The 13,439-nt window shown below is 35.6% G+C and overlaps 2 protein-coding genes across 5 annotated transcripts in view; one reads left to right on the forward strand and one right to left on the reverse strand.

Moving 5' to 3' along the window:
• Positions 1–13,439, forward strand: part of LOC138694922 (RNA helicase aquarius) — a 203,971-nt gene that overhangs the window by 44,336 nt on the left and 146,196 nt on the right. The window lies entirely within an intron of this gene.
• The window catches only part of LOC138694926 (G-protein coupled receptor Mth2-like), a 57,964-nt gene continuing 46,286 nt past the window's right edge, over positions 1,762–13,439 (reverse strand). For all 4 annotated transcript variants that reach the window (XM_069819117.1, XM_069819119.1, XM_069819116.1 and 1 more), the window contains exons 3-8: positions 12,108–12,412; positions 9,861–9,939; positions 9,541–9,704; positions 5,684–5,828; positions 5,236–5,328; positions 1,762–2,422 (exon numbers count right to left, since the gene is read on the reverse strand). In XM_069819117.1, the coding sequence (XP_069675218.1) occupies positions 2,215–2,422; positions 5,236–5,328; positions 5,684–5,828; positions 9,541–9,704; positions 9,861–9,939; positions 12,108–12,412 (994 nt within the window). In that variant the 3' untranslated portion in view covers positions 1,762–2,214. The remainder of the gene's footprint in view (positions 2,423–5,235; positions 5,329–5,683; positions 5,829–9,540; positions 9,705–9,860; positions 9,940–12,107; positions 12,413–13,439) is intronic.

Genomic DNA, 13,439 nt, shown 5'->3' on the forward strand with positions numbered 1-13,439 from the left:
AGTTTACTGAAACATCTTCTCTTCAGATGCACCTGAGGTTTATTCTTTATAGGGAAGAGTTCACTGAAACATCTTCTCTTCAGATGCACCTGAGGTGATTCTTGATAAGAAAGAGTGTACTGAAACATCTTCTCTTCAGATGCACCTGAGGTGATTCTTGATAAGAAAGAGTTTACTGAAATATCTTCTCTTCAGATGCACCTGAGGTTTATTCTTTATAGGGAAGAGTTCACTGAAACATGTTCTCTTCAGATGCACCTGAGGTTTATTCTTTATAGGAAAGAGTTTACTGAAACATCTTCTCTTCAGATGCACCTGAGGTGATTCTTGATAAGAGTTTACTGAAACATCTTCTCTTCAGATGCACCTGAGGTGATTCTTGATAAGAAATAGTTTACTGAAACATCTTCTCTTCAGATGCACCTGAGGTTTATTCTTTATAGGGAAGAGTTTACTGAAACATCTTCTCTTCAGATGCACCTGAGGTGATTCTTGATAAGAGTTTACTGAAACATCTTCTCTTCAGATGCACCTGAGGTGATTCTTGATAAGAAATAGTTTACTGAAACATCTTCTCTTCAGATGCACCTGAGGTTTATTCTTTATAGGGAAGAGTTTACTGAAACATCTTCTCTTCAGATGCACCTGAGGTGATTCTTGATAAGAGTTTACTGAAACATCTTCTCTTCAGATGCACCTGAGGTGATTCTTGATAAGAAAGAGTTTACTGAAACATCTTCTCTTTAGATGCAATGGTTACTGGCAAGGTGATGAAAAGCCTGAAGGCAATGCAAAACTCAAAGAAAAGTTGTAAACAACTTAACTTTATAGATTTCATTCAATATAACTAGTGGAAATCCCTTGTTGTTAGGTATTTTGGTCACAGATTTCAGCATTTTAATCTCATTAGTCAAATTTTCATTCAGCTCATCAGTATGTTAGTTACTTACTTGCGGCTTTTAAGGAACCTGGAGGTTCATTGCCGCCTTCACATAAGCCCACCATCGGTCCCTATACTGACCAAAATTAATCCAGTTTCTATAATCATATCCCACCTCCCTCAAATCCATTTTAATATTATCCTCCCATATACGTCTCGGCCTTCCCAAAGGTCTTTTTCCTTCCGACCTCTCAATTAACACTCTATATGCATTTCTGGATTCGCCCATACGTGCTACATGCCCTGTCCAGCTCGAATGTCTGCATTTAATGTTCCTAATTATGTTAGGTGAAGAATAAAGTGCGTGTAGTTCTGCATTACGTAACTTTCTCCATTCTCCTGTAACTTCATCTCTCTCAGTCCCAAATATTTTCCCAAGCATCATATTCTCAAATGCCCTTAACCTCTGTTCCTCTCTCAAAGTGAGAGTCCAAGTTTCACAACCATACAGAACAACCAGTAATATAACTGTTTATAAATTCTAACTTTCAGCTTTTTTGAGAGCAGACTGAATGAGAAGAGCTTCTGAAACGAATAATAACAGGCATTTTCCATATTCACAAGAAACAATGAATTAAGAACCGAAAACTTCACAACTATAGAATCTATGCTGGGTCTCTTGTGATGAAGGAAAAGGAGAAAACTTATAAGGATAAGATTAAGGACATCTTCATTGTTGTTTCCAAGGAAGGAATAGTCTGGTATATTTTCCTGAAACATTCTCATAAAAATAGCGTCACTTAGCATACCATCGAAAATGTCAGATATTATATTCATATTATCATTATAATGTTGGCAGGTTTTACTTCAAAAGGAATGGCTACAAATATCGATTCTTTTATTAAACACGAGACTTTTTAACGTACATTAGAGTTTATTTTACTAGAAAAAGCTGTGTATTATTACGAGCGCTTGATAGGTTTCACATATTAACACATAACAACATATAAAAGACGCTGCACCATCACTTTTCATAGTTCCTTGAAGTATCAAGTCCTTAGTCGGTAAAGGTTTTCTCTGCGTTGAGAGTCTAAATTAGAGCAAGGCACAGCAGTTGTAAATTGTTTTCCACACATCTGCCTTGTAATCATTTAGTGGCACTTGTGAACCCTGTATGCTATAGCAAGCATTACCCATTAATGTGGAACAAATATTGTTGGAAGAAAAATTGTTCATATTTGACAACCTCCGCTTCTTTGGTTACTCTGTCCACAATAGGTATATCGAGAGCATACTGTCATACTGTATTTGTTTCAGCTCCCCTTGTCTCGTGCTCAGGTTCTGACTTGAGTTTGGGAGAGTTCTTCCTCCTCTGCCAGCATGCCTTCAGATTCCTCGTCCACTCCTGCAGCCCATCGCTTAGGACAGTTAAATCCCCATGGTCTGTGCTTTACAAGACCTCGTAATGCTTTCTTGCGGAAAACTACAAGAATTAGGAAGATGAATAGCCCTTGCAGGCAGTTCAATATGTCCATGACGAGCCTGAAACGGACAATAAAAAGAAAGCTTGTTATACATTCACCTTAGAAAATATACTTCCAAATCATCCTATCTCATTGTAAACATAATATTCCAAATTAAACCTATTGCTAATAGGGGAGACTGTTGTACCTTTAGCATAGTATACCTTTGAACATTTTTTGTTTTTTATTTTTTGTTACTACCTAGAGGACTCAAACTGAAGTAGATTGTAGGGAAAGCCGCTAAGTAGCTCTGGTCGTAGTTTTGGTTTCATTTATTGCAAAGTGTGAGTTCTGTGAACGAAAGAATCTTTTTTAGTACCAAAAGTAAATATTTCGTTCATTGGTATATGTTATCTAACATAAAAGCAGATTGTATTTGTTATCATCCATTAAGTACAATGTGTTCCGTATCATCTGGTGAGTAATAACATATTTTAATTTCCATGATTTATTCGAATCTATAGTTGTGGTAGCCACATTTGTTTAAACGTGCACCCTCTTGTACCTTTGAACACAGAACATCTTGCACCACGGAACATGTTCCAAGGTACATAATAATATTGGTTTTTGTTTTTATTTTATTTTAAGATCATGCCACGAACTAAATCTGGAATTAAGAGGTCCCCCAATTGATCCGGATGCCTTGAAGAAAGCTGTTGAAGCAGTTATTGCTCCTTCAGGAAATAACATCTCAATCAGAGCAGCCTTCTCTGGTTTATGATTGCAAATACATTTTAAATATGATTGTCAGTTCTTACAACTATATTCCTACCTATATTACATGTGTTCCAACTTACAAGAGGGTATGTTCTAAGGTACATGAACCTGTTGTACCTTTGAACATATTACATTTTATTTTTTCCATCCTTAATAGATGTGTAGAACAGTAAAATATATACACGAAGTTGTAAAGGAATCTTCAATAATTATTTAAAGTATTTTTAATTGAAAAAATATAATTTCCCAAAATTAAAAAAAATAAAATGTGAAAAATGTTTAAAGGTACAACAGTCTCCCCTACTAGTTTCCAAGGTTTAAGGCGACCAAACAGAAAGTAGTTCTATAGGCGAGTGTTGAGTGCGGACTAGAGGGACAGCTTGTACAGCGTTGTCAGAATGTAGCTTTTCACACAAGTGGATAAATCTCACCCTCGGCTCTCTTCACTGTGCATGTGAAGTATGTGACAAGGTTAGTGGGTTAATTGAGGAGAGGTTACGTAATGAAGCAATGCATGCAAGATTGATATTTAATATTAATTAACATATATACATAGTGAAGATGAGGTTCAAAACAGCGCACCATGTAGACACAAAATCTTTATGCATCTTAATTGAACACACGTTTTAAACTTCATTCTTTCACTATTCTTCCCAGATTGCATGTGTACGCGCATATACATATGGGCACAGATGATTAGCACATGCGCAGTGAAGAGAACCGAGCGTGAGATTTATCCACTCGTAACTGCAAAGCGCTTAACTCACTCAGTTTGAACTTGTGCCACGACTATATGGCAACTGAGCCTCTACTGCCAGTAACATGATGTCACTTCCTGTTTAGTCGTCTCATAAAGTGGAAAGTAGGTATAGTGGATGATTTATTTTCGTAAATAAAAATCCTTATAGCTAATATTATTATAGTCTGTTTTTTTTTCTGGCGAAACCTTTTTATTGTGTTTTTCATCATGGAACCGAGAAATGTGTTACTAATTATGTTTTTAGCAATTTTTCTTTGAACTTCTCTTAGGCCCTGAAAGTGTTGAAGTTGGGCGAAAAGGAAGTTAAAAGCGACAAAATTCCCGTCTGCTGGATAGTAATCAAATCATCTCCCCATTTGCTATTATACACATAGTTCCACCATCTTTTTTCTCCAGAAGAATAGTTAAAATTATATTTTTAATTTCAGGGAATAGTTTATTTAAATGTTTAAAATATTAATTTTGGGGATTAATGAATAGATGAATATCTCTCCTCTGAAGTTTTGAAATATGTTTAAATAGTGGAGTTACTGTCAAATATTTTAATAAATACAGATACCTTAACATTGTTCTTACTTAATTTTATAAGGCAGTATCTGCATTTATTTTCCATTAAAGCGAAATATCATTATAACGAAGCTGTTTAGTTATCTGGACAGTTATCTGTTAGAGATTCAAGCTTTGGACAAGGCAAGTTAAATAAATGTTTGTGGCTCAACGTTGGATATGAAGATGTGTGAGACATTCGATTTTGTATTAAGACGTTTCAATCTTATATATTTTTATTCATGTAAATATATAATGGTATAAAACAGTCTCGAAGAAAGATTTCTAATGGCTGCTAGTTAAGTATTTGTCTTTTCTTAGTTATTTAGTGATACTCATAAATCGTACATCGCAAGTGTTAAGAGTTTTCTTAATGTCAGTTTATTTTTCAGTTATTCGTTTTATGCAAATACAACTTGGAAATTCCATTTTTACTGCTGGACGTTAAATTAGTCATGTTTATTGAAGTTTTTATGCGTCAGTATATAGTATATTGCGTACAAATACATATTGCATTGTAACAAAATAATTGAATTTATTGCAATTAAAATTTGTATTTATGTAAACCAACTTACATTGCATGTGTTATGAAATAACAGTGTCACCATATAAAAGAGACCAGTATTTTTATAAAATTATTAAAACATTATGTTTTTTCGGTCAGTATTTATAGCATTTGATTATTTTCCTTTAATCGTCTTGGACATCAATAAACCATTTTTTTTAGATAGGCCTATATTCATTCACGACATTTAATCAATTTATGTCGATAAAATTTCACATTAAGATTTAGATGTGTTTATACTCACCAAAATCCTGTTGAGTCATTGACAATGACTGAAATCGGTTCAAATATCCATGGAATACCCATTACGAGAAACATCTTCAGGTACAGAAGACATCTGTGAATGACAGTGTAGCATTAATTTTCAGAAACATTTCTATGCTTGTCTATTTTATAATAATGAGATATATGTGTTGCATGAGTGTTGTGTGGAACTAGACTCTACAAATTTTCAAATTTTTCTCAAAATTATTTTAGTTCAAATAAATTATTATGCGACTCAAACAGAGCTGAAATATATTGGTAATGACTTGTCTCTGCTTGGATTTGTTACAAATTTACTCTATGGTGATCATTGATCGTACAGTAACCCACTATTCACTAATAATATAAGAATGCACTTTGCGAGAAAACTACCGAATATTAATCTGTTGTTACTCGAACATTTGCGTGTGTTCTAAAGCTCTACTCACTTGAATCTGAGACATCGAAGCTTAGGAATGGATTGGCCACGGCAATCCTTCCACAGACGCCATGCTGTCCAGACGAAGTACACAGTGTTAATGATGAGTAAAACTGCCATTGGTCCGAATAAATATGTCCAACTTTCCAATTGACCTGCAACAGAAATTGTACAGCTGCTTTCACATGTCACTCATTTGATGTAGAATGCTTTATTAAATTTATGGACATTATTCTGATATATACAGGGTGGAAGTAATATAATGTGAGCCATCGGTGTGACTCGAGGGTAGTGTGTTTGCCTGCTGATCAGAGTGGCGCTCGGGCGTGTGTTCGATTCCCGACTTGGGCTGATTACCTGGTTGGGTTTTTTCAAGGTTTTCCCCAACTGTAAGACGAATGTCAGATAATCTATGACGAATTCTCGGCCTCATTTTGCCAAATACCATCTCGTAATCACCTATTCCATTCACGATAAATGACCCAATAGTTGATACAGCGTCGTTAAATAACGAAGAAAAAATATTTGATATTTGTCAGCCAACTTTACAATTCATAGTTATGGTGGACCTTTACAAAAAAAAAAAAATGTATAACTCTGCAGATTTTAACAGCTTATTCCTTGGTTAGAGTGGAACAAAAATTCTAATTTTGTAAATGAATATTCTTCTCAGAAAAAAATAATTTTCGCTAAATGTTAGCAGTGTTTTATTCGATAAGTACTATCCTTACGATTCTGATTTTTACTCTTATCGTTTGAGAAACGGTTAAAAAATTATTAATTCCTTTGCAATTTTTAAATAAAATGGACGGTTTTCTTGCATATTAAACAAAAAGATTAACACTTATCATTATATCCTGTCATTAGGAAGCCTGATAACAACTGCTGTGACTGAAGGAAGGAATGCTACTATTCGGACACAGTGGTCGCTGACTGCGCCTTTGTTCAAAGAGTGAGGCCAGTGTTTATGACTCATAGTCCATTGAACTGTATTACGCGTGTTTTTATTCGATTACTTAAAGGTTTTCTATAAACTACTAGGTGTTTAGCGTCGTTGAAATTGGTGATAGTGAGATGACAAGGCCGAGGATTCGCCATGTGATTGATTAGCTGACATTCGCCTTACAGTTTAGAAAAACCTCGAAAAATCCCAACCAAGTAAAATCAGCCCAATCGGGTATCGAACTCACGCCCGAGCACAGTTCTGGATCAGTAAGCAAACACTCTTGCTACTCGAGTTACGACGATAGCCTACTGTGTTAAAATCTGTTAAAGTGTGTATTTCTTTTGTAATCAATGTGATATTTATTTTCCCAGAAGGATGAACAGGTTCTTCTATGTCTCTCTTGCCTCCCCCTCCACTTTTCAGTACAGAACCAAAAAAAGCTTTAACTTGTTTAATTTTTTTATTCCTACTTTATTAGACTAAATATTGGGCAACGAGAAGTATAATGATTGGATTGTTGGTTGTAATTCAATATCGGAATCCAAAGTGGATGAAAAATGGCCGACAGGCTTTGCCTGGAGATCTTTGCATAGACAGGACTCTTATGTGTTGTAAATCCCAGTTTCACTCGTCTTGCAGAGGAAATTATGTTAATAATTTTATCTCTTTAAATTCCATCGCTACAGGCCAGATTTGAACTGGAAATTTAAGGTCTTACCATGAGAATGGTAACCGGGATGTGACTGTTAAATACTAAGAGTGCAAATGATACATAGAATTCTTAAAAGAAAGATGTATGCATTTTAATTTAAAATGTCACTCAAATTCAGAATCTCTGTTATCAATATTTAATACCGACTCATATCTTTATTCTGCATACATGCAGGTGTGTAAAGACTGAGAAATTATAGTCCTACAAAAACACGTTACTCAGTAAGATGGTGATGAAATAATGTTAATTATAATAATTACTCCCCTTTTTGTTCACAACCCATATAAGAGGATAAAGTCAACTTAGGAAAAGTAGTAAATTCCTATATTCGCCACTAGCAATGGAAATCTCAAAACCTTACCTCTTCTGAAAACTTCACAATTTCTCTTTCTCCCTCATACTCATAGTGAAGTTATTCATAAATGAATTCCAGGAAATTATAATCATCCCTGGTTTGGATAAGCAGTGAATGAGCAGAGAGAGGGATGTTTTCTGCAATGCACCATCATTCTTTTTTTCTAGTATAATTTCGATTTTTTTTTTATTATTGGCACTGTGCTCTCTCAGTTTGACACCCTGTAATTTTTATTTATAGACAAATGTGAGAGAGAGTTGAAAACAGCAGTATTCACACTTTGGAGCAACTAATAAGATTATGAAGAGGCAGATTAGCATCAAGTTTAAAGTAATGCATTTCATTGGGTGAACGACGAATTTTTATTAATGGGTAAGAATATGTAAGCTATATGCAAGTAGACAGCATTTCCAGCAACATCTATAAATATTGATATTGCATGTTACAGTATGTTTACTATATCAGCTGAGTTGAAGCATTCAATGTTCTCGAAATGTGGCTTTACGAGGTCGGACAATAAAGTAATGAGACTGGTTTGAAAACACTTTTACTTACATTATTAACCAACTACAATGTGATCGATCACCTTCAAAGTAGTTCCCTTGAGCCTGCACACACTTATTCGAACGTTGATGCTACTGTTGATAGCAGCTGTGAAACTCATCTTTTGAAATACTTTTAATACCTCGTTAAGGCCTTCTGGACGTCTTCTGTTGTTTGAAAATGACATCCTTTCACAATAAGAAGTCTCATGGAGCAGGGTCGGGTGACTATGGAGGCTGCGGCAGTGTTGGGACAGATGAACAGCCGCATTTCTCCATTTATCTCGCTGTTGCCCAGTGAGATTTTTTGGAAGGATTTTTGCATAAATTTTTCTCATGCTCAGGCCTTCAGTTAGAATGAGGCGAACAGTTTCTCGATTCATGTTCAATTCTTCTGCTATCAATTTAGCTGTTAATCGTCTATCAGGTCGTACAATTTCACTTATCCTGGCATTGATGTCATATGTCCGTAAAGTTGTTGGTATTCATCTTCAACATTATTTCTGCCTTCGGCAAACATTTTATACCATCGGAAATCTTGTGCTCTTGACATCACTTCATTTCCAAAAGCCTGCTGAAGGTTTTCATACGTTGTCGTGGCATTTTCACCGAGTTTCACACAAGCGCGATATTATGCGATTTCATTGTATTGACGGGGAGAAAACACAACTCCACTAATCAAGCAGTTACTCCACACTTACGACTTGCAGGGTGGTGCCAGTTGGAATTCGGTTGGAGGAAGGACTAAGGTCAAACATATCTCTGGTAGGAAGCTGTAGGGTTGCCTCATCAGATGAGAAAAAATCAGTCTCATTACTTTATTGCCCGACCTCGTATGTGTTGCGCGGGAACTGTTGGCAGTGGGACATCAAGGAAATAACTTCGCTATAGGGTACTTTCATTCCCTTTATTATTATTATTATTATTATTATTATTATTATTATTATTATTATTATTATTATTATGGATCGTTTACATCTCGCCCTCCGATTTCTTGGTGTTAGAAAAAGTCTCTACGATCGAGACTCATCAGCAAAGCAGAAAAGTTGATGTGAGGAATGATTGGACGGGAAATTTTATCTGGAATCTTTTAAGAGACAGGCCATAAATCGACGACAGAAAATTTCGACATTACTTCCCTTTCGAGAAAGTCAATTTAAGGATTTAATTGCCCTTGAAATTGTGAGATTAGTGATGACTACAGCAACTACTAGACTATCTAAAACAGCACACAATGTATTTAACATTATGGGAATGGAATGTTAAATATTATTTATTACACGCAGCACCCAAACCAGAAGCATTAACTCACCGCCAAACCAGCAGCTACTGACTCCGAAATTGGGCTTGATGAAGTGATGTCTTGGCGCGTGATGCGTTGCCAGAGCCACTATCAAAAATATAAGTGGTCCACCAATCGCAAACACGCAGAAGCCTATTAGCAGCTGGTTGTCCGATAGAGGGAAGTGATGGAATCTGTAACACAATCGCTTATTATCAGAACAGTTATTAGGCATATGGTAGTGCAGTATCTGAAACCAGTTCATTGCATGGGATCTGCACTTAATGTATTTTAATTTCTACATATATAATGCAATTATTTTATACTACGTAAGAAATAGGATTACTTACATAACGGTTCTCCACACATTAAATGACACGACATTCAGCCAGAAGAAAGCAGATAACATCCAGAAATACGTGAAGAATGCTGGAAATGAAACAAATGTATTTTAACACAAACAACACACAATTTTCAATGAAGAGTTTTATGTGACAAACTTCATTCGTGAATAATTCTTGAATTATTCTTTCTTTGAACAAATGAAAAATTGTAGGAGTACTATGTTAGTATGGCTATATTAATTGTGCTGCATTAACTTGTGGTGATATTTCTGAAATTTAGTTTATTTCACGTGTTTAGTCAAAGTATGTAATTACTATATAAACATTGGGCCTATGATAGTTCATGTAAAACATTTATTTTACTACACAAATTAAATTCACTCATCTCGCTATATTCAGATAAAATCTGTACGTTCAGAATATCTCTCTTTTCACCTGTATTGTTGTTATTATTACTTTATTGGTTATTTTACGGCTCTTTATCAACTGCTAAGGTAATCTAGTGTCTGAATGAGATGAAGATGATAATGCGATCGAAATGAATCCAGGGTTAAAAATTATTAGTATTAGATTTGGCAGTAAGTCCCGAAAAAAACAGAGTACCGGTATATGATTATGTCTCGTGACCAGAACATAGTACGAAATGGAAATATAAAACTAGAAATTTATACTTTGAAAAAAAAACTGGAGCAACAGTAACACATATAAATGACACTCCAGAGGAAATTAAACGCAGAATAAATATGAGAAATGCGTGCTATTATTCATTTGAGAACCTTCTGCCATTCAATCTCCTTTCAGAAAAACTGAAAATTAGAATTTATAAAACAGTTATATTAGCGCTTGTCCTGTATGGTTGTGAAGCTTGGATTCTCACTTTAAGAGGGAAACAAGAGGTTAAGGGTGTTCGAGAACAAAGTACTTAGGAAATAATAATAATAATAATAATAATAATAATAATAATAATAATAATAATAATAATAATAATAATAATAATAATAGTAATAATAATATAACCATAGACTACTAAATTGCTGGACTAGTGCGAATTACGGATATATTATTTATGTAGTAAAATCCCCTTTATTTCACGTTACAATAAAATAACGCATCTAAAATAATGTACGGCACCAAATAAAATATTAACAAAGAGATAGAAAATTAGCTGATCTCAGGTTCGAACCTGGGAAAATTTTAAACCCTAAAAAGATTTTCATTATAACGGCGGTATACATATATTAATCTTGGTAAGGTTCAACGCGGACTCTATCGATTAAGGGACAGATTCCTCTAAAAAGACTAAAATGCCGCCAAATTCTTTAAGTTTCAAGACCTTAACTAGTACTATTTAAGTTAAAAATAATTTATATCTAAAATATAGATATAAAAGAAAGAAAAGAGAGCTTAAAATAGAAAAATATAGAATTGATATCACTACCTAAAAAAATAATACAAAATAATATTTCAATTACACCACGGCCTTTGACTTTGCCATTACCCTACAGACGCCTATTTCTAGTATATTGGTTGAATTACTCGTACGTGCTATGATTGGTTTCATGTTTGGTGCTTATTATATTTAATTTTGAACTCTTAAAAAATAAACAAAAATATGTTTTATGCCATATCGTTCCTCATTTGCGTAATTTTAAATTAATATTTTTATTGTCCTGATGTAAATCATTAAACAAGGTATGGAATAGTCCTCGATTCTGTCTTTCCAAAACTAATGGATGGACTCAAACTCTTCTTCTATTTTTACGGCTGTTCTTTCTCCGTACGAGCAAATTTTCCAAAAGTATATTTCCTTCTACGTCCATGTTCACTGGGGATGCTATTCATAGACATTTCGCTAGCCCGCGCTACGAGCGTGCTAAACTAGCCCCGGCTAGTTTAGCTGGTTACTTGTACGGGATTCATATCATATCATATCATATCATATCATATCATATCATATCATATCATATCATATCATATCATATCGCTAACACTGGTTTATGAATACGAAAAACGTTAGTTCGCTGATCATCCACCGGAAGCCCGCGCTAAGAATGTCTATGAATACGGCCCCCAAGACTGAAAAATTCTTTACAAAAATTTAACAGCGCCACTAACGCGCCAATAAAGGTGGCCTCGTCTGAAGGGCCCTTTATAGTAGATTTTCATATGTCGATATCTGTTCTCGGAAGTTGTAAAACAATCTGGTAACCTTAGAGTAGCAGGAAAAGAGTGTTTTTCACTCAGAAGACACACCTTGAGAGACGCAGGTGGTCTGAGTGAAGTTGTGCGAGTGCAGTTGCAGCACGGCCAGCGAGATGTAGGCGAGGCAGAGACTGAACATGGTGCACATGAGCAGCTTGCCCTGTAGGTCGCGCATCTCGGGAATCAGCAGGTACACGATCAGCGTGACCAGCAGAAAGAAAGCCGACACCAGGATGCAGGCCGCGTAGATATTGTAGTTCTTCCTGTTTGCAGGCTCGTCGTACTGCTTGGGGAAGCACACCAGGGCAATCTCGTGCTCCGAGCCGTCCTCTCCGAGCTTGTGCCCCACACAGAAGCTGAAACCGGAATTAAGACTCTGTACTTGCTTATTCTGAGAGGGATGAAGTTACATGAGAATCGAGAAAGTTACACAACATAGAACTGCACGCATTGTATTCTTCACCTGACATAATTAGGAACATTAAATCCAGACGTTTGAGATGGGCTGGGCATGTAGCACGTATGGACGAATCCAGAAATGCATATAGAGTGTTAGTTGGGAGGCCGGAGGGAAAAATACCTTTAAGGAGGCCGAGACGTAGATGGGAAGATAATATTAAAATGGATTTGAGGGAGATGGTATATGATGATAGAGAATGGATTAATTTTGCTCAGGATAGGGACCAATGGCGGGCATAGTGAGGGCGGCAATGAACCCCCGGGTTCCTTAAAAGCCAATAAGTAAGTACTTGCTTATTAGATGTGATGCTGCAAAATACCGATTTCTATATATTCATGGAAATACAGTACACTACGTAATTTCTCTATCCCTGATATTGGAAGAGTTGTTTCCGACATGCTTTTAGAGCGATTGTCACTTAACTGTTGGATAGATTTTGTTCATATCCAGTATCTGGGAATCAATTTATCCGAGAATAACGCACATGAAATGTAATAACTCTGAGTAAAACATTAATAGGCGTTTATATGAATTCAAAATCATAGTGGCGATTTACTGCAAATCTGAGCAGACAATTTTGCGATTTTTTTGTTAATTGAACTTGGTTGTAGCGTCATCGAAGTGCCTAAGGGAATGATGTCGCAAACGAGTGTCGTTATAAGAAAAAATACAGTAAATATAACTCAAAGAATAAATACATTCTCAATAAATTACGTATTTTATACACTACTATAATTTGATATGTAATTTTATACGGCCGTACAATAGGCCTACAATACTGTACTGCAGAGGTCGGCAAAGATGACTTCATATAAAATACAGCCCATAAAACAGAGCAAAGGAGAAGGTATGAGCACAGAAGGCGGGGAAAACCTTGACTATTGCAAGTTTTCAGTGCGCAGAGATGGACAGTGAATATACCC

The sequence above is a fragment of the Periplaneta americana genome, chromosome 2 (genome assembly GCF_040183065.1).
Source record: "Periplaneta americana isolate PAMFEO1 chromosome 2, P.americana_PAMFEO1_priV1, whole genome shotgun sequence".
Taxonomy (NCBI): Eukaryota; Metazoa; Arthropoda; class Insecta; order Blattodea; family Blattidae; genus Periplaneta; species Periplaneta americana.